The sequence below is a fragment of the Choloepus didactylus genome, chromosome 3 (assembly GCF_015220235.1).
Source record: "Choloepus didactylus isolate mChoDid1 chromosome 3, mChoDid1.pri, whole genome shotgun sequence".
NCBI lineage: Eukaryota > Metazoa > Chordata > Mammalia > Pilosa > Megalonychidae > Choloepus > Choloepus didactylus.
This window is the reverse complement of record NC_051309.1, coordinates 84,352,796-84,375,017: the sequence shown is the minus strand read 5'-3', so window position 1 is coordinate 84,375,017 and position 22,222 is coordinate 84,352,796. Positions and strand designations below refer to the sequence as shown.

Genomic DNA, 22,222 nt, shown 5'->3' with positions numbered 1-22,222 from the left:
GGAGGTTGAGGTCTGGAGTCAAGAGGTCTCAGGCTGGGAGAGTGGAGTGGCCCACATGCATGGAAAGGGTGAGTTTGCCCTGGAGGTCAAGGGCAGGCCTTCTGCCTTGATGCTCAGGAAATGTCTTGCCACCTCAAGCCCCAAAGAGGGTGGAGCACATTCCCAGGGAATTGGGGAGAGCCTGGCTGCCACCACACTGTTCTGAGATGGAAGGGAATCCGGGAGCTGTCCCAATGTTTGAGGAGGGTGGGGCCGAGAAGGTAGTCTCCCCAATGTGTGGTTATGTTGGAGCACTCACCCAAGTGTTTGGAGAGGAAAGGGCTGCCACAAAGGCCCTTGGGAAGGGTTAGACTCCCGCTCTCTCAAGCCCCAAGGATGCAACGTCGTTCTGTTAATGACTCTCAGACTTTGAAATCTAATGGAGTTTGTCCTGCAGGTTTTAGGAACTGTTTTGGTCCTGTTAACCCTGTTTTCCTACTGTTTCTCCTTATGGCAATGGGAATGTTTATCCTATGAATGTCCCTCCTTTGTATATTGGAAGCATATAACTTCTTCTAAGTCCACAGATCCAAAGCTAAAGGAAAAGTATGCCTTAGGACTGACCACGCCTGTATTTGATTTTGATGGGATCTTGTACTTAACTATTGTTACTGAAATGATTTAAGTTTCTGTGGTATTGTGGGATGAATGTATTTTGTATTTGGAAAGAATATGTTTTTCTGGGGTCCAGGGGGTGGAATGTGCCTGTTTGAATGTATTATGTCCCCCAGAAAAAGCCATATTCTTTGATGCAATCTTGTGGGGCAGACATAATAGTGGGGATTAAGTTGGAACGTTTGGATTAGGTTGTCTGCATGGAGATGTGCCCCACCCAACTGTAGATGATAACTGATGAGATATTTCCATGGAGGCGTGGCCCCACCCATTCAGGGTGGGCCTTTATCAGTGGAGCCATATAAACGTGCTGACTCAAAGAGACTGGACGGAGTGCAGCTGTGAGTGACATTTTGAAGAGGAGCAAGCTTGCTAGAGAGGAATGTCCTGGGAGAAAGCCATTTTGAAACCAGAACTTTGGAGGAGACGCCAGCCACGTGCCTTCCCAGCTACCAGAGGTTTTCTGGATGCCATTGGCCATCCTCCAGTGAAGGTACCCGATTACTGATGTGTTACCTTGGACACTTTATGGACTTAAGACTGTAACTGTGTAGCCAAATAAACCCCCTTTTTATAAAAGCCAATCCATCTCTGGTGTTTTGCATTCTGCAGCATTAGCAAACTAGAACACTTCACCAAATACAAGAACATGAATCTTCCCATTTTATCCTTTTGAGTTTTCAAAACAGGCAATTTTTAAGTGTTAAAATTTCAAGGACATCATAGTCTTGCACACTTCAAAAAGAGGTTTCCAAATCTCAACACAAAATTTGTAGTTAGATTTTCATTTGTTATAGTATACTTTTAAACAAATACTTGACCTTGTTAATACCACACTATTTTAAATAAATCTTGCAAAATATGAATTCTTAAGTAAATTAACCTTCATAAATGATACCAAAAACTTAAAAATATTTAGGAAATGTCAAAGAAATGTGGAGGAGGGGTACATTTCTAGCACACCATTCACATTACCACTCCTCTAATCAGGTATCCATTTTTTGGAGGACAGTTGTTTTCTCAGTTATAAAATGTGGTACATTTTTAATCATATAAGAAGCTTCCAGTTTCAAGGAAATTTTGTTTTGATGTTCTTTTCTTAGCAATCAGATAATAGAGAATGAATTGTTTGAAACTGCTGTTGTAATTACATGCCTTCTGTTGTTTCATCATTTAGGGTATATGAGAAAGGAGCCACAGGATTTTAAAGCTCACTTTGAACTGATAGCATACTGCCTGCCATAATTTCCCAGCAATTACTATGTCAGGCCCAAGGATCAAGGGATTAGGAGAAGGTTTTATCAAAATCTGCACATTTTTCTGAAGACAGGTCCCGCCAAGCTACAGGGCTTAAGAAAGAATCTTACTGGTTGTGAACAGTATTTCACAGTCAGATTAAAAGTGCCTTAAAACTGACATTTCTATTATGTTACTCATATTAATATGGATTTTGCTTTAAAACGGATCACAACACTTTTACTTGTTTTGCTACTATAGTCCAACAGACCTATTTCCTACCTATAAACCATGTAGCCTTAAGAAAGACACCGAGCCTCTGTTTCCACTGTGGTATACAATGGAATTCAATAAATGTTAACTATTATTGCTGACAATATGGAATAAAAATCCTTGGATCATCAAGAATTATACTCTGGTATATCATGGCTTATAGGATGACCCAGCATTTGGATTGACAATCTTCCTGTGTAAAAATTTATGTTCCAACCAATATTTGCTATATATAATGTGACCTTCCCCAACCCTAAACTCAATTTAACTTCCTATTAGATAGTAGTGAGAATAGGGAAAGTTTACCATGCCTACTTAAAAGAGAAGTGCAAAATAAGAAATCTAAAACTTCAGTGACCTAATTAGGTTGTTTCAATTGAGATGTGATCCACCCAATTCAAGGTGGGTCTTAATCCTTTACTGGACCCCTTTATGAAGATAAGACAGGAAAAGCCCAGAGAGTTAAGAGAGAAACACCCAGAGAACTGGAAAGAAAAGCCCCAGAGACGCTAAGAGAGGAACTGCAGAAGCTCAGAGAGGAGACCACTGGAACCAGAAGCTGAAAGCAATGAGACCCAGGAGTGAAGGACCAGCAGATGCTGGCCATGTGCCTTGCTATCTGACAGAGGAACGCAGGTTGTCAGCAACCCGTTTTCAGAGTACAGGTACCATCCTGTTGATGCCTGAACTGGGGCATTTTCATGGCCTTAAAACTGTAAATTTTAAGTTAATAAATCCCCATTGTAAAAGTCAATCCATTTCTGGTATATGGAGGAGATGCACTATTGATTGATCAATGTTTGTAGTGTCATGGAAGCTGGGATATGTATAAGCTGCCTCATTTCTGCCTGTATTTCTACCCAATTCTTGTAACCTTCTCCTTTGGTATTAAAATATACTAACAATGGTTTCAAAATAAAAATGGATTATCTTGGGGGAGATTTCAGAAAGAAAGAAAAAGAACTTCAGTGACATAATTAATATGACCTTAATGTCAATCAAACTTTTCAAACACAGGTTTAAAATTTCAGGAAACCTTCATATGTTTCAGAAGTTGTGGGTGTTCAGTGAGTAATCCATGCTATCATAATTAATGCACAGAGTCACAGAATCATACATCTTATGTTTGTACATAAACTAGCTGGATAATGGTGCCTTGGTTGAGGGGTATATGGAAATGAATGCCATGCTTTTACTATGATTTCTAATGCGTGTATTCTAGTGAACACCGATAGCTATTGCTTTAATAAAACTAGGAACAGCACTATTAGATGGTTTGTGATAGTGAAAAGCCTCACAAACACGATCTACACTTCATTTAAAGGTATCATTCAGTATTTAAGAGAATACTAGCTTATTCTAATTGGGACTTTGTACCACTCCTGGCTGGATGGCAGCTGCAAAATTTATTTATGAATTTAGTAGGAAAAATACTACTGGTAACACTACCAACAACAGCAGCAACAATAGCAACCATCATTTACTGAGGATGTTATTGCTTTGTCTCTCATTTAATCTTTTCAATGATCCTATTAAATAGCTAGTATTATCCCCAAATGAAGGTAAAGAACTCTCTAAGAAGACAGGTGACACCCAGTATTGCATAGTTAATGTGTGACAGAACTAAAATTTGAACCCAGGGCTCTATAAATCCAAAGTCAATGGTCTGATATAAACATACTACTTATATTAGTTTAGTAACCTGATATAAGGTAAAAATAATTCCAGGATAATTGAAATATCAACTTACAAAATAAGATATTATATTTACATACAGCATGAGATTATTGATATAATTATTTGAGCTTTGCATAAATGGATAATTACAAAACTTTATTTTTACCAATAAAGAAGTGTTTAAAAATAAAAAGTGAAAAAAGCTTGATTTTATTCATTTTAAGGCATGGTCCACCAAAATGTTATCTTCAGCTAATAGTCCTAAAAGTCTGAAAGTGATGCCTTGTTTGCCTTTTACCTATCTACCATCTTCTCTCTTTTCCTTTTACAGCCAGAGTCCTTTAAAGAATAATCCATCAATGATATCTTCACTCCTCAACACCTGAAATCAGAATTTCAACTAGATTATTCTAGCCAAGACCAAATATTTCCTAAATGTTAAATCTAGTCATTTTACCCATGAGCATTTCACAAGATATGCTCAACATTTAAAAAAAAAATGTATTTTCTTTCCTAAGCTCTCCTCTATTTCTTCTGTCTCTATCCTTCCTTCACTGTATCCTTTCCTATCTCCTCCATCTTCCTTTTAAATGTTATAATTCCCCTGAACTCTCTCCTTAGCCCTCTTCTAGTCTCTTCCTTCACTCTGCATAATGGTACCAACTATCTCTTTCAAGATGGCAAATCCAATGTCTGTCTCTAGCCAGATTTCTCTCTTGAATGCCAATCCCTGTGTTGAAATGTTTACTAATTAGATTTTGATATCCCTACAAACAACTCAAATTCAACCTATCCAAAACTGACCTCTCCCCTTGACATACCCTATATTTCGCCTTTCCAGGAAGGACATGCCCAATTAGCCAAACCAGATATCTGATAATCATTTTAGGTGCTTCTCTTCCCCTCAAGATTACCCATACCCTCCATGTGGTTTTAAGTCCCATATATTCTGCCTCCATAAGATTTCAAACATGAAGTCTTTTGCAATAGTCTTTTAATCACTACTTCTCAAACTATCTATGTTAAAAGAACAGGTTTGCTTCTTAATTTTGTTTTTAATTTCCAATTCACATGGACCAACACTTTTGTAAAGATATATATATACTGGAAAAATGAAATGGAAAAAAAGACATAAAACACAACCCCCCAACTTTTTAGTATTTGATTCAACTCATAAAGTTAATCACTTAAATTGCTGTAAAAGTTGCTAATCACTTACTCAAAACTTCTGTACTCATCTTGCTGCAGACCACACTTGGAGAAGCACTGTCCTAAATGGTCTCCCTGGCTCCAATTTCAATTGTCCAGTTCATATTCTATAGTCTTTCCAAGGTAATCTTACTGGAATACATATTCAATCATATTCCTCTGTTGATAAAAGCCCTTCAATTTCTGTCCATTCCACATTGTGAGCCTTGCCTACATCTCCAGTTTAATCTATCCCTTCACCTAATAACTGCCAACTTCTAATGCCTGCACTTCCCAGAACATAGCAAGTGTTCTTAGGCCTTTGCTCATGATCTTTTCTCTGCTTTGAATGCCCTGCCTTATCTTTCCAACAAGGTCGCACATGTATTCATTTCTCAAGACTCACCATATATATAATATTTTTTCCATGGAGCTTTCCTTATTTTCCAGTCTCAACTCAGAAAGAATAAAGCAACTCTCTGCTCCGCGCTCCCACTTTATATATATCTATCCTAGTACCTACAAACCTTCATTGCACATAGTTTTCATGTCAATCTCTACCTAAACAAAATGTAAGTCATTGAGAAGCAGGGACTTTACCTTTATTACAGTATTTTCAGATTTTTAAATGAAACTGTAATTGGTAATAAATATATCCTGAATTAATTAACTTCAAGACTAGCCCCATACTAAGCACAGGTGGAAATTGGAAAGCAGAAGAAATAAGAGGCACAAATGAAAGTACAAATGAAAACAAGTAATCTGTGTATGTCTGGACATTTAGCAATATAAAAAATACTAAGAAAACATGGTACTAAGTGAAAAAAAAGAGGATCAAAAAGTTTTACATACACTATGCCTAACAAGCATAAAAATCAGTTCTACAGAGAAAGTGAAAAGAAATAGGTCAAAATTCAAATAGTAGTTGTGACAGTATAATGATGAGATTATGTTTTGTCTTATATTATCCAAATTTTCTCTAATATAATTGCTTTCATTATAAATTTTAATATAATTACAGCACACTTTTGTACATTGCTACATATTCTTCATTACCATTGTTTTTAGAATAGCTGCATTAAATTTCATCCACTAAAATAGGCCATAATTTATCATTTACCTACTATTTAGTATGCTTTCATTTTGTTTCTACAAATAATGTTGAATTGAACATTTTGTAGCTATATTTTTTTTCCAAATTTTAAATTATTTCCTTAGGGTAAATTCCCAGAAATAAAGTAAAATTGTTGTACCAAATTTATAATGACAACTGCAATATATTAGCCTGCTAGCTCCATTTCTTCTTTTAAGCATTGTTTATAACAGTACCACATTAAATTTATTTACCAGTTCAATTGTACCTTCTACCCAAAGCAATGTATTTAAACAGATAGAAATACCAAAGCTCTAAGATTAAGCACTCCAAGGAAATAGGCATTTTCAAATATTCCCAATCAGAATATCAATCAGTGTATTTTTTCCATTGGCCAATCTGGCAATGAATCAAATTTTTAAATGTACTTGCCCTTGGCCTGACAATTCCTCCTCTAGGAATAATCTGTTATGTGTCAAATGTTCACGTGTAAGGATATAAGAATTATTTAAAATACTGCAAATTATCCCATTTGCAGGAGCAAAGAAATACTGTGATCAAATACAATATAACCAGATATTAAACATTTAATAATTCCTGGAAATTCATAGAAAACTGAAATGATTATTCATTTACAAAAACCTAGTAGAGATATCACTGGTCTGAAAAAGTAATGGCTTTAAGATAGTTAAGATCTCAGGTCACTCTATTCACCATGTGCAAATATAAACCATGACAACAACTGCCATTTCTTGATAAACCACTATGTGCCAGGTACTTTCCATGCATGGTGCTTTACAAATGGTTTTCTTACTAATCACTAAGAACCTATGAGTCAAGTGGTATGTACTATTATTATCTCCATTTTATAGACGCAACAAGCTCATTTGTCTAGGTCACACAGCTAATAAGGAATGGATGGAATAATAAGCTTGGATGGAACCCAGATAATCTTGACTTCAAGAAAGTACTGATACCATAGATACTTAACTTTTAAATATTTAAGAACAATTAAATGTTACTTCTGATTCCTGTTTTTCAATACACATCCTCTGAGTATTTTATCATAACATAGTTATTTGTGTGGAAATTGCCAAAATTTGATCACTGGCTCACCAGTCCAGTACTCTATATCTGGCAGTGACACCAGGGGCATTTGGTTGAGAGCCAAATGGCTGCCATTTATCATAATGACTGCAAAAAAGTTAGACTATACACTCAAAAGTAAGAGGGTGAAAAAATTGAAAGCAGACCATAACTGCAACTAATTAAAAAAATGTATTCATATAAAAATTACAACATATTTTGGCAATGATATTATGGTCCTTTTGTTCCATGAACTTCTCCAGTGTATTGGATATTGTTTGAAAAAAGGTATGGGTTGTACCACTATACATCCCAACTTCCATTAATAAATGTACAGATCCATATACTCATTTTTTTGCCAAGTCTTACTTTCAATTTTTATTACCTCTTTTTTGAAAACGTAAAAGTTATTTTATTTCTTCTAACACCAACTGCTTCAAGGGAATCCTCATGTTCTAGTATTTCAAAAAATTCATTCTAAATCCTCTGAGATTTCAACCTTGAATCAAAAACTTTTCATCATTTTTCTTTAGATTTCTAAGATATCACCCATTAGGAATACTAATACTTTAAATCTTTTCAAATTAAAAACATGCATTCATTCCTTTAGTTATTTTAATTGCTCTTCTCTAGACTTTCTCCAGTTTCTTTAGGTCCTTATTTAAGGGCAGTGGTCTCCTTATTGAAAGGCAGTGACCAGAACTGCATGTAATATATTTCATGTACTATGGTTTTATGCCATTCTGGATAATATTTTATTTTCACATTACCTTTTCCATACAAAAACTTACTTTTTGGCCAATCAACCAAAGTGTGTAAAAAAATATTTTATAGGAGTTCACTGCTTTAATAAGGTATTTGAGAGTTTATAGTGTAGCAGAAATAGTCACCATTCCATGCCTCTTTTTGACTTTGTAAGTGCATTGTTATACTTGCCTCAATATAAAATTAAGGGAAACCTATTTCAGGCTGATCTCATAAAGAACTACCAAGTTTTATTCTATTTCACTTCTGGTAAAATTATATTATACTATTATATATTATATCACATCATATCACATCATATCATATTATACTGTTCTGTTTTTCAATTCAAGGTTCCTATACTCTAAAGTGTCTTATGCTAAGTGATTATCCACTAGACATTTCTAACTGCTTTTTCTCAGATGCATCTCAACTCAATCTGTCTAGAATTGAACTCATCTGCCACAGACGATTTTCCCTTCTTTCCCTGAAGAGACCAGATGGAGCCCTATTTTTATCCTGCATTTCCTATTTCACTGAATGACACTTTTTAGTCACCCATGCCAAAATCCAAAATACCTCCCTTTCCTTTACATCCCAGATAGAGTCAATCTCCAAGTTTTTCCAGTTTCCACTGCTACTGCTTTGGTTCTGGATCTTATCCTTTCTTCCCTAAATTAGTGTAATAGTATTAGTACAGCATTTATTCCCTACTAGCCTCATTATAGAGGGATCTTTCAAAAATACAAATCTGGTAAGGTATCTCCTTTGTTTGCAATCATTAGGCAGAAGGTCACATTGAGTTCAGATAAAGTCCAAATACCTTAATATGGAATGCAAGGTCCATTTAAGATCTGCTTAGTGTCACTTCCCTCCACTTCCCCAACACATTTTTTATTCAGCGATATGTATCCAGTTAAAGGATTTCTCATGCCTAGAGACCACTGCATACAGTCTCTAACATGCAAACTTCTTAATATCCTTCCAGTCTTAGTTTAAGTACTTCCCCCTCTGGGACACAAAGCATCACCATTTATTTATGAAGACCTCCAAAAGAGAAAGACAAAGATAAAAAGAATAAAGAACGAGAAAAAGAAAAGAAAAAAAACTGGACTCAACAAAAACACAGTGGCGCAAGAAATATTTTTTAAAATGTACAAAACCAAAGTATCCTCAGAGAAACGAAAATCTACTGCATCCATAAAACAAGTACAAGATGCTGTTTTTAAAAAGGGGAGGGTATCTCTTGGAAACTAAGAATGTCTGAACTAAAGTTAAGAAAATTTCCTAGAGACAAAATTAAAAGACAAAGATGCAGAAAACAGGAGAGAAAAAAAATTAAAATTAGAGAATTAGTCCAAGAGGATTTACAGAAAAAAAAAAAAAAAGAAAAAATGATGAATAAAAATTAGCAAAAAGATGTAACAAAAAAAGGTAAGTTTCTAGACTGAAAAGGTTCACTAGGTCCCCAGTGAATTAAAAACAAACAAACAAACAAAAAAACATAATATTCAGAACACATAGTAAAAATACTAAAAATTTCCAGAGAGAATAAATTTCAAAAAGTAAATAGGCCACATATAAAGGATAAGAAATCAGAATGGCATCAGATTTCTCAACAGCAATACTAGAAGTTAGAATACGATGAAGCAGTGCCTCTAAAATTCACAGGGAAAAGTATGTCTGATATAGCCAATCAAGTATCAGGTTTTAAAAAGAAAGCTATTTTTAGGTAGCACAATTTAAAAAAGTCCCTCTCATAACACACTTTCTCAAGAAACTACTGGAGGAATTGCTCCACTATAATTAATAAACTAAGATAGAAGATAGGAGATCCAAGAATTCCCAGGAAGACTAATGATGAAAGAAAACACTAGAATGATAGATGTGTGGCAGGCCCAGCGAGCAACCAATTCAGACTGGAGGGCTATATGAGAAATATAACCAAGTAAAACTGAAGATGATAGCCACCTTAAATTGTGAGGAAATTTACACTTCTAACTGTAGATAAATCAATAACAGGGAACATAAAAAAGCTAAATAATCAAAAAGCATAATAATTATAGAGTAATTCCAGAAAAAAAATTTTCATAGATAAAAGGAAATGTAATCATAATATAATGGACCTCTGCAGTGACAAACATTTATATATTTTATTCAAATGCAAACACTGAACACTGATTCAACCAAAAACTGTCAAAACTGTATTGGGTGGATGGGGAGAAAGGATACAATATGTGCATATGTATAATCTGTGTAACAGGGAGGAGTGTAATTAATCTAGATTCTCATTTTCTATAATAGGAAGTCCACATATATCTTTTTTTCTAATGGAAAAAAAAAAAAAAGGAATAGCAGAATAAGCACAATATATTAAAATGCCAGAATTAAACAGGGAGTGTAAACAGGGAAAGGGGACAGGTAGGAGGAGGCAGAGAAATCATTATTTCATTATAAGCCTTATTTAATCTGATTTTTTAAACTATATAATTTTTTTAATAAAAATAAATTTTAATTTAAAATTTATCTTGTAAAATTTAATTATGATTCACTGAAGAAAAATAAGGTAAAATCTAATGGATTATGATTTCAAAGTTAATATTTAAAGAAAATTTTTCTTTCAAAATACAAAAAGAACACCTCTAATAAAACCAGTTTATAAGCATATGAGATTCAGACAGTGGTTCTTTTTCTTAAATGTACTTTAGCAGCAGACTTAAAACTTGATAAATTCTTATCATATTCTGTCTCACAAATGAATTCATTATATTCTCTAGTAGCATTCTCTATATGGTTTACCTAAAATTAAATTCTGTTCAGTAACTGTCAATTCTCAAATTCAAGTAAGAAAGCATAATATATAGCTATTTTCATGTATCCAATCCTCAATACACTTAAATCTAACATAGGTACCCAGAGTAAAAAATTAAACAAAACAATAGCATCAATAAAGCTAACATCCGGAAGCATACTTCTAATTACAAAACTAGGCCAACCCCAAAATAAGGTTGCCCAGGAAAAAGATCAAGCACTGAGGCTTACTCTAGTACCTAACTTTACTATTTCCCCAGGATTCTTTGGAAAGTCATTAAACAACAGAGAAGTAGTTGCATAGATCAATCTTTGAAGTCACTCAGTGACTTGAGAGCTTAAGTTCTTGAGAGCTTATAAGGACTATTTTGAGGTCTTTAAAACTTCAGTTTAAAAGGAAAAACACCACTTTTGTGACAGAAGGTACTGGGGTTGGGAGGGAGCACATTAAGTCAAGAGACACAATAAGCTGTCTTCCTCAGTTAATGATTTATCTTTCACACAAAAAAAGACAACCTGATGCAAGCAAATAGAAAGGGCAAGTATATGGACTGTTTTCAATAAATGATAAAGAGTAAACCATGGAGCACAAAAACAATTAGAAACACTCTTGATCATTGTGCTAGATGTTCCAGGTAACCAAATCTGAATAATGCAAAGCTGTAACATCCAGTGTATTCATTCATCAGAATTCTTATTTTAGCTTTACATATGTAAGTTTTTCTTTTGTTGTTCTTACTGTATTTTTTTAAATGGTAATGACAATGTTACTTATATTACTTGCCTGAGTGAAAAATTAAAGGAACAGAACCAAAGAATAGACTTGGGCAATTACCTTGAATATATTAAACACAACTTTTACCTTCTACTTAAGCATAATTTCTTCCATTTCCCTTTACCAAGAATAAAACTCATTTTTCCATTATAACCATACACACATAAAAATTAATTCTACGCAAAAGATGGATCATAGTCCATCCTCCTAGTATTTTCAAAAGTGTTAAATGGGGAATTACTTTGAAGTTGTTACTAAAAACATTTTTAACAATATTTAAATCCTGGATTGAAATCAAAAGCAGGGATATAAGTTGAAAAGAGCAGGTAAAAGAAATTAAAAAGCACAGCTGTAAGTGGCAATGAATAAACTAGGAAAATAAAGGCTTTTAAAGCAAAAGCTAAGTATAAAAAAATCTTTAAATGTATTTTAAGTATCTAAAAGGTAAAGACATTTTCATTTATAGATTTTTTTCAATAGCATCCAATAAAAAAGGTGAAAAGAAACAATTATGTTTCTATTACATAAATCTGTCAAAATAGAAAAATGCTGACGAAGGTACAAGTGAATAACCTAATGGAAAGAGCAACATTAGAAAGACTGAGCAGCAAAAGGGTATAATAATTTTCTATTCTATTTTCTCTAACTAAACACCTGATTCTTACTTTAGCTTTATATTAATTAGGTTTTGTTATTGTTGATGTCCTTGTGTATTTTTTTAATGGTAGTGATTATGTTACATATGTAACTTGCCTGAGTGAGAAATGAAAGGAACAGAACCAAAAGGATCTTCTGGAGGATGGTTAAGTGGAGCAGAAAGTGGGTCTACATTCTTATCTGAGGATGTTCTCTCCTTGAGCCTGTCTGCAAAAATAAAATGAAACAAAACAAAAAGTAAAATAAAATAAAATGGTCTTTAAATAAAAGTTATATACAGTATAAATAAAAGTAAAAAGTAAACACTGTAACAGCCTTTAAAAATAGATAACATAGAGTTCACTATTATAAATTTTAGAAGTAGTCCTGGTTTTCATACATATCTGTTGTTACACAGTCAAGCTGAACAGTGTAGTAGCACTGGGTTTCACTAAATAAATATAACTAACCTAATAACTTAGCTTGGTTCTTTTACATACCAGTTATCTTCAACCCATAATACATCAGAGCTGAATTTAACAAATGCAGTTTATCAAACATAGTATTTGGCAGATTTTTTCGAAAATTACATATAGAAAATATATTTTTAAATGGTCATTCATACATGAAACAAGTAAATCCTGTTTCTCATTAGCAATAAAAAGTAATCCACTGTACTTATTTTTTCACTTTTCATATTACTTTGTAATAATTACCAAACCATTCAGACACACACATGCACAGAGATACAGAACTATTTCTCTACTAGATTAAAAACTTTAAGGACAGAGTTGATTCATTCACCCAACCAGTATTTGAGCACCTAGTATGTACCAAGCACTGTTTCAGACACTTGGCATCTTACATCAAACAAAACAGACTCCTGCCCTCATGGGGTTTATATCATGGCAAAGAAAAATAAACAATAAGCAACAAGCATAATAAAAATATATAGTATGATAAAAACTAATAAAGCTATCCAGAAAAATGTACTACAGGGAAAAGGAAATGGGGGTGAGTAGGCAGGTTGTGCAGTTATAGGATGACTCTAATATTTACAAGGTAACATTTGAGAAAAGGATGTGACAGAAGAAAGGGAATAAATCCCTGGGAAAGAATAATCTAGGGAGAGAAAGAGCTACAGAAAAGGCTCTAAGGCAGGAGCAGACCTGGTATGTTGGGGAAACAGCTGACAGATCTTAATTCACTGGTAATGATCTTTTCCCTATTCTTAAACTCTGCACATGGTAGCACATAAATCAAAAGTGAACTTCCTGATTTTTATAAAACAGCTCTTTCCTCTGATTCTTAGCAATCAAACTCACACTACTGGGGACACATTCTGCCTCCCTTCCAGATATTTCAGTCATCCCCAGGAATAGAACTGTGAACCCTCAGCCATAGAATTCATGTTTAAGCTGACTTATATTCAAGAATTCTATGGGTAAACTATGCTGGCTTCAACTGAATTCAAAGGGAATGCAGGATGAGAGGAGGGGAAAAAAACAAATATAAACGGAATTCTCTAAAAATGACTTGTAACTTCAGAGTGAAGCAAAAAGCCTCCCCAAGGTAAAGCAGCATCCCCTAGGACAGTGCATTCCAATCACCTGAGGATTTGTTGAAGTGCAGATTCTGACTGAATGGGTCTGGGTGGGGCTTGAGATTCTGCATGTCAACAAGCTACCAGGTGACCACACTCGTGAGAAGGCAAAGCCCTGTAAGTCTATAATATCCTGAATATTACTCCTATGGACACACAATTTTCAAAAACATTTATGAAAATGAGTAGAATTATCAGCTTTTATGGCTAAGATTAATTCTGCAATAGCCACATGAAACTTTGGGTTATTTAAATTTTTACTTAGGACAATTCTGTTGAAGTACTAAGAAATGTTTGGTTGAGGTACTGATACTGAGTTACTGAACATCTAACGGTTGCTTTATGTACTAACAAAACGTCCAAAACTTATGTACTACTTTGAAAATCCAATACTCCAATGGATAATAACCATGCAAATATGTTTTAGAAGTTATTTTTCAAGATACTACTTGTATACTAAGGAAATCAGCAGCAAATGTTCATTGTACCATGAAAAAAAAAAAAGCTACTATATTTTGTTGTCCAACACCTATTAAAGACAAGCTAGACTCTTACAGCATCTTTCTGAAAAAATAAAGTTGGAGAATAATTTATATAACCAGGAGTCCCTAACTTATTGTGGTGGGAAGCCACAATCAAACCGTAAGGAAAGGCCAAAGATTCACTAAGTCATAGAGAACACCTGTGGTTACTTATTATATCAAGCCCTGAATGTATTCATAAAAGCAACTGTAAAAACTAGTATCAGAGTTCTGGGCTCCACTCCCAGCCCATGTCTATCAGTTCTCCACCTCCCAAATTCTGTTGTACAAATGATAAGGGCAAAGGAAAGAGGCAGTGAGGAAGAAGAACAAAAGAGAAAGAATGTCTCTCACCATACATTCAGTGATAGCCACAGCATATCAATATTCAAGAGCCCTTACTCTTCCAAGACAGAGTATGTAAGTACTCAGGTCTTAATTAGGCCCAGACTTCCTTCACAAACCATCTGCATCACAACTTCCAGGTTGCCTGTATAAAATGTGGTTACCTGGGTTTTACCAAAGACCTAATGAATTAGATTATCTGAGGCAGAGGCTTGGGGATCTGTCTTTTAACATACTTTCCAGGTTTATAAATCACTATTATACCAATGGTTCCCAGCTTATAAGACTGTTAGGTTACTGCTAAGGTTTTTTGAGAATTCTCAGGCACTGGTGTATTATCTCTATCAATCTACAGTAAACGTACAAATTGCACCATGTAGTTATGACAAGTGCATAACCATTATAATGTAGAGATGATTAATATTTTTAATAAGGTTCCCAGGAGACACTGTTCCATGAAAAGTTCATTTATCCAATTATTCCAAAATAGGAATCAGAATAAATTCACTATAAAATTTTCATTGTTCCACAAAACATAAAATCAATTTTTTAATGGAAGGTTTTTAAAAACTCATTCAGATTTGCAAAATTTACATGATAACTTGGATCCCAGGGCACAAAACACTAAATACAAAACAAATACACAAATTAAATTGTCGAAGGCTACTTTTCAAAATACATCAACCCTTAAATATAACTACCATTTTCAAATAACTGGTTTTCATTAGATTAGGACAAAGTTTGAGTTTGATTTGTCTGATAAAAGAAACTTACCTCCTCCTGTCTTCCCAAAAGATTGTGTTGGTGAATAACGATAGCCTCTTTTTGAGAATTTTAATTGATTCAGATAGCAAAATTACAGGGTTTAAAAATTCTAGAATCAAAGTATATTCCATAACATCATAAAATCAAAATACTCTCTAAAAAGTCAATTCAGCAGCTTATATGGATACTACATGGCAAAAACATTAATGAATAAGCTTTAACAGTGCAGTCCTTATATGAAACTTTTGAAACTGTACTAATATACTAAAGAAATAGTAAAAGGTCTGAATTATCTAACAAGGTGAGTTTATGTTTTACAAAGAGCTAATTACAGTTGCAGATGTTTAAATATAATTTGTTCTGTGGCTTCATAGAAAAAAAACAGCACATTCAATAGAATTTGCAAAGCAGCCACAGTCTTTGGTGTCTTCTTTCTTTCAGGTATGTTGATGTAAATTTAAACAGAAACAAAAAATAAATCCACTACAAGAAAAAATATTCCATTAACAATTATTGCTTTTAATTAACATGTAGAGCTACACAACTGTTTGAGCAAAGGCAATTTTAAAAATTTCCCAAAGAAAACACCTGTATTCTAATTAATATGAATGTATTAAATGCTATGACAATTAAATTTCCTGAAATTTGTATTCTAATCTGGATGTTTTAGTAAAAAAGACAATGAAAAATACAAGCTAAAATTTTTTTAAATACTGAGACAAGCTTTATTACTAATGCTTCATCATGACTTAATGTTTTGGTGGTAAATAGGAACAGGTTAAAAAAATTTCCCATCCATAAATAATTTACTACTCAGTTACACTGAAAATAAAAGCAAAAAGAAAATAATCCATTTTATATGATAAAACCCTTTGCTCCCTGGTATATAGAATTGACTGTTTTAAAGATCACCGGAAAAGAATTTCTGTTAACAATTACTAATATTTTGGAATCTAGAATCTAAGAATACTATTATGATTTTAAAATGACCTTCTGGATAAAATACACAAAAAAATACCTCATAGACAGCATATCTTTTTTTGTTTGTTTGCTTAATAAATAACCATGTAGCATTTTAAAAGTAAGACATCAAAGGGCAAACTATTAGTCTGAACAATCATTACATGGGCAATGCCTATATTTTTTAAAGCTCAAGTATTCAGTTTCTCATTGGAAAAGCATTCCATAAACCAAATATAAATTATTTTACAAAGAACTCTGAAAAATTGTTGCTAAATATCTATGCCGAGAAAAAAGGTACAAATATTCTATTTGAAGTCTCAAATACATCAATAATTTATTCATTTAGAAAAAAAGTTATTAGGGACAAGGAACCAACCAGTAATGACCAACCATCAATTTTCATTGCACAGTTAGTCTTCTACTGAAACTCCAAGGTTCTGGAAGATGTCTTTTTCCCATCAGTGTAATTTAGACCCTATCAAATAGATCAAATATTAGATACCTTATCGCTGTGAGTGAAAGAGGTGTTAAAATGTTTGAATATTCCAGTTAAGTAAAACTTTCGGAGCAAATCTTTCTAAACTATATTCTATACATTCTTGATTTCTTTATAAACTATATTAAATGCATTTCACCTTTTTTGAACCCCATTACGATGATCATCGATTATTAAAGGAAAACCAGATAATTTTCTACCTCCTTCCTTCTTATCATTTGTCACTTCTGCTGTCAACTTGTTTGTCCACAAAGTCCCTTTTAATTTTTTTTAATTGCAAGCTGAAAAAACTGATAATTTAAAGTGTAATTTTTAAGCATTGTTTAAAGGCCAATAACTTCCTAAATCAGAGCCTAAAGACTTCTACAGAGGTGAGGAAAAGGGAAGTGGCATTTATTCATTAAATGTCCAGATGCTCTGAAGATACTATTTCATTTAATTCTCTTCTCAACCCTATGAGATAGGCATCATCATCTCCATTTTACAGATGAGAAAGTGAGACTCAGTGGGTAAGTGAGTTTACTGAGATTTAAGCCTAGTTAACGGCATTGCTAGGGATTAGAATTCATGCTTTCTGATACGTGGTGCCAACTTAAGTGCATCAGCCTTGTGACAGTGATTTTAGTAAGTCAGGAATCATCTGGGCAGTTTTCCAAATGGCTGAGGTTGCTCCAAGTCTGACCTTCAGATAAAGTTTCCCCTGTACTTCCATTTGGAACTTAATATCTTTCCATAATTAACATTGGATGAAGTCTGAACACTCTTTTTGCACACCCAAGTGTACACATATGTAAGTAAATTACACATAACTGTTATATGACCTTGACATTTGAAAGTAAATAGCTGGTTAAGAGTTGTACATACTAAACCCAAATTATATAAAGTTAAGTACTGCACATACATATATATTGATATGCCATTTTTGCCCATACCAAGCAAATAACAGTGGATGGTCATTACAAATTCCAGGAAACTTAGAATAACAAATTTTTATAAGGTATAAAAGAATGTGACTACTTATTCCATAAGTTGATAAAAGAAAAGGATAGGAAAATAATCACAGAAGAAGTAGAACATATTGATTTAGCAAACTCTTAGTTACTATCCTGGTCAGAATACCCATACAAAAAAATGAATATTCTAATTTTACCTTTTGCTCTAAAAATAATTCTACACATTATAATAGTATTATTATCCCCTCTGTCTCCCCCATACCATCATCCCCCCAAAAGAGAGAGAGATTTTATTTCCTTCTTTAAAACCTTGTTTTGGGGGCGACTTAACACAAATTCTAGGAAAAATGCCAAACAAAAAAGTTGTGGTTTAAAAAAATTTTTTTAATAAAAAGATGAATGACTGGTTTACCAAAGTTAACAAATCTTTATTAAAAGCTCAGAACTCATTTTTATATCTGCATTTAATCATAAACTTAATATATCTTAGTCATATAACCAATATGTAAAATACAAATTTAAATCCCAAACAACTATTCTTACATGAATTTGGAGCATTGATAAATTTTACATAAAATATATACCAATGTGGAACAACGCATTTCATCTAATAAATGTTCTCATAAGGCCAGTACCTAAAATTAAATAAAAACTAGGAATCATAAACTAGAGACAATTAAGACCTTTTCACATGCAAAAGGTGAAAATGTGTGCAAGCAAGAGCAAGCACACACACACACCTCAGATACCTGAAAATTATCTACATACTCTGGAAGTGAGCTTTTGCTCCAATTTTGCAACCTCTTCAAAACACCCACATTACTCTTCCAAAAGAGAGGTTTTCTAAAGTATATACAGTGAGGCTTGACAAACATATTAGGTAGTTAAGGGAAAGGCAATAATTTCAAGTAAAAACATTGAGATATCTGATTTAAAGTGGAAAAGAATTTATTTAACTTTTGCCATGTCAGGACAACAAAGCAGCCGGTTTATGTCACCACTCATTGAAAGGGCATTACAAAACATTAACATAATGTAGTAGCCCATGTTTTCTTTCAGGCATCTTCAAAGGGCATCTCAGACCCACAATAGCTTCTACCGAGTGTGCAAGAAAGCAGAGCTGCAAAATGACTATTTAGGAAAGATACTAATGTCTACCTTCTTATTTGTACATTAACTTTCCATATTTTGGAGATATTCTGAATTTAACATTCATAGATATGCAGTGTTTAAGACTTAGGACATCAACATACTCTCAGCAATCTTGGGTTTAATAGCTACTATCAACAATTGATTTCTAATGCACACAACATAATTTGATAGTATATGTAAAAGAATGTGGCCTGAATTACTGCCCTCAAATGCACAAAAAGAATATTCTATACACCAATTCTAAACAGTCTTTGGCCTTGTTGAATAACTATAGAGCTGATATTTTACTGTGAAGCAAAATAAGCCTTCAAGTGTCCCTTACTTGATCTTAGAAGGTCAAATTCTCTGTCCAACAGCTCCTCTTCTGTTAACTTGGAGAAATTATCCTCTCCAAAAGGATTCCACCCTGACATATCAAGGGGGTTACTGATGTTCTTCTGATTTACAAAACTTGCAACTGCCTCTTTATCAGCAACTGACCTATAATTATAATTGAGAGGAAAGAGGAAAAAAAACATTGAATAAAGAAAAATTTATAGTGCCCTAGTTCATACTTTGTAAACACTTAGAAAACCAGATCATTTTATTATGGTAGAGTTGGCAGATAAGAGCATAGGGCTTAAAGGAAGAGCAACTGGAGTTTGAATTCCAGCACTTCTATGAAGTCACTAGTTATGAGCCTTTGGGCAAGTTCTTTAACCTCTCTGTTCCTCAATTTCCTCATCTGCAAAATGGGAATAACAATATCTACCTCATAGAGTCACTGAGAAGATTAAATGATTTAATATAGGCAAAGCAAAGAGAACACTGCTGACACAAAATAAGCACAAATATTATCTATTATTTTCATAGTGAATAAGCCTATGAATAACTATTCTTGATAGTAGTTACCATAGCAAACAGTATCACTCCAAAATCACTATTAAATAAAGTAGTCTTATGTCCTGGTAGAGACACCACAATAATTTTCCTTTTCACAAAGGTATTCCCTACAGATTGCTATCAATGAAAGTTGAACTGCTAGGTCAATTGCTTTATGAAGTAACTAAAGCTAGATGAGGGTTAGTTTGAACATAAATTATTTATGGTGCTTAAAGTATCTACAGTCTGGTGCCTAAGACCACAGATTCTATGAAAGTAATCTTACAGTCTTCTTGGTTTTTAAGAGAAGATGAGAGTCTAAGGGACTTCTAAACCCCAGAGTCCCTGGGAACCTCTCCCTCAACCAAGCTTGTAAATATAATGTAGGAATTAGACAATGAAACAAAGCTGTCAAGTTGCTTTAATAATTCAGATCCACTTTTAATAGTTTAATAGTTTAAGCACTTAATATTTAGTCATTGATTCACTTTGAGTTAATGTTTGTATATGATCTAAGGGAGTGGTCCACTCCCATTCCTTTGCATGTAGATATCCAGTTCTCCCACCACCATTTGCTGAAGACACTATTCTTTCCCATTGACTGGACTTAGCACCATTGTCAAAAGGCAACTGGCAGCAGATATGAGGATTTATTTATCATTCTCAATTCTATTCCGTTGGTCTATATGTCTATCCTTGTACCAATATGACACTGCTTCGATTATGGTAGCTTTGTAATAAGCTTTGAAATCAGGAAGTGTAGGTCCTCAGATTTGTTCTTTTTCAAGATGGTTTTGGGTATTTGAAGTCCTTTGCTCTTCCATAGGAATGTGATGATTAACTTTTCCATTTCTACAAGAAATTGTGTTAAATCTGTATACTGCTTTGAGTAGTACTGACACCTTGACACTAATTCTTCCAATACATGAGTACAGAATATCTTTCTTCCATTTATTTAGGTTATTTTAATTTCTTTCAGTAATGAGTTGCAGTTTTCTACATACAAGTCCTTTACATCTTGGGTTAAATTTATTCCTAGATATTTTATTATCTTAATCACTGATATGAATGGAGCTGTTTTCTTGGTTCCACTTTCCGATTGCTCCATGCTGGTGTATAAAAACTTCTCTCATTTTCTTTACTGATCCCATACTCTGCCACTTTGCTGAATTCATTTTTATTAGCTCTAGTAGCTTTCTTGTTGGTTCTGGATTTTCTGTATATAGGATCTTGTCATCTATGAACAGGGATAGTTTTACTTTTTCCTTTCCATTTTTGGATGCCTTTTATTTCTTTTTCTTGACTAATTGCTCTGCCTAGCACTTCTAGTCAATATTGAATAGCAATGATGATGGGGGCATCCTTGTCTTGTTCCAGCTTTAGAGGGAAAGCTTTTAGTTTTTCACCATTGAGTATGTTAGCTGAGGGGTTTCAAAAAATAAGCCCTTTATCATGTTCAGGAAATGTTCTTCTAGTCCTATTTTTCTGAGTGTTTTTATCAAGAAAGGGTGCTTTTGTCAAATGCTTTTTCTATGTCAACTGAGATGATCATGTGTTTTCTTTTTTTTCTCTCATTCGCTTGTTGTGGTAAATCACATTGATTTTCTAAACCAATTTTTAAAAACTTTTATAGTAACATAAAATTTTTAAAAATACTCTAACATATCATACCTGTTGACAGTGTGATTGTGAAAGGCTTATGGATCACACTCCCTTTATCCAGAGTATAGATGGATAAGTAGAAAAATGGAGACAAAAAACTAAATGAAAAATAGGGTATGAGGAGGGGTGTTTTGGGTGCTCTTCTTTACTTTTATTTTTTATTCTTATTTTCACTTTTTCTGGTACAAGGAAAATATTCAAAAAATAGACTGAGGTGATGAATGCACAACAATATGATGGTACTGTGAACAACTGATTATACACTTTGGATGACTGTATGGTATGCAAATATATCTCACTATAACTGAATTAAAAAAAAAAACATATCATACCTGTGATTTCACAAATAGTAACACTACAGATGAAGCTAAAGTAAACAGTGTTTACTTTAGTTCACATGAATTATAGGTGTCATCACCTTGCCTGCTCTTGGGTACCTCAAATCTTTGGGTAAGTATCCTCCTTTTTAATGAATCAGATCTTTCTTTACACAGCACATATGTAAAGAACATATAAGAGCTATAGGAACACTAAGAAGAATTCTCTCTTAGAGAATTTCTAATATTTACTCCATTCCTCATTTATACAACTCTACTTCCAGAAATTGGTAATCCTTTAGAATACAAAGTATATATAACTATATACGTTCTCTCCTAGAAGACAGTTTAATATGGTTTGCACTTCCCAATTACATACTCTAGATGGAATAAATATTCTTGATACTAGGT

At 33.6% G+C, this 22,222-nt stretch overlaps 1 protein-coding gene across 1 annotated transcript in view; it reads right to left on the bottom strand.

The window, feature by feature from the left end:
- Positions 1–22,222, bottom strand: part of BMP2K (BMP2 inducible kinase) — a 155,435-nt gene that overhangs the window by 15,887 nt on the left and 117,326 nt on the right. Inside the window, 2 exon segments of the mRNA XM_037830070.1 lie at positions 12,291–12,401; positions 19,294–19,451. Of these exon segments, the coding sequence (XP_037685998.1) occupies positions 12,291–12,401; positions 19,294–19,451 (269 nt within the window).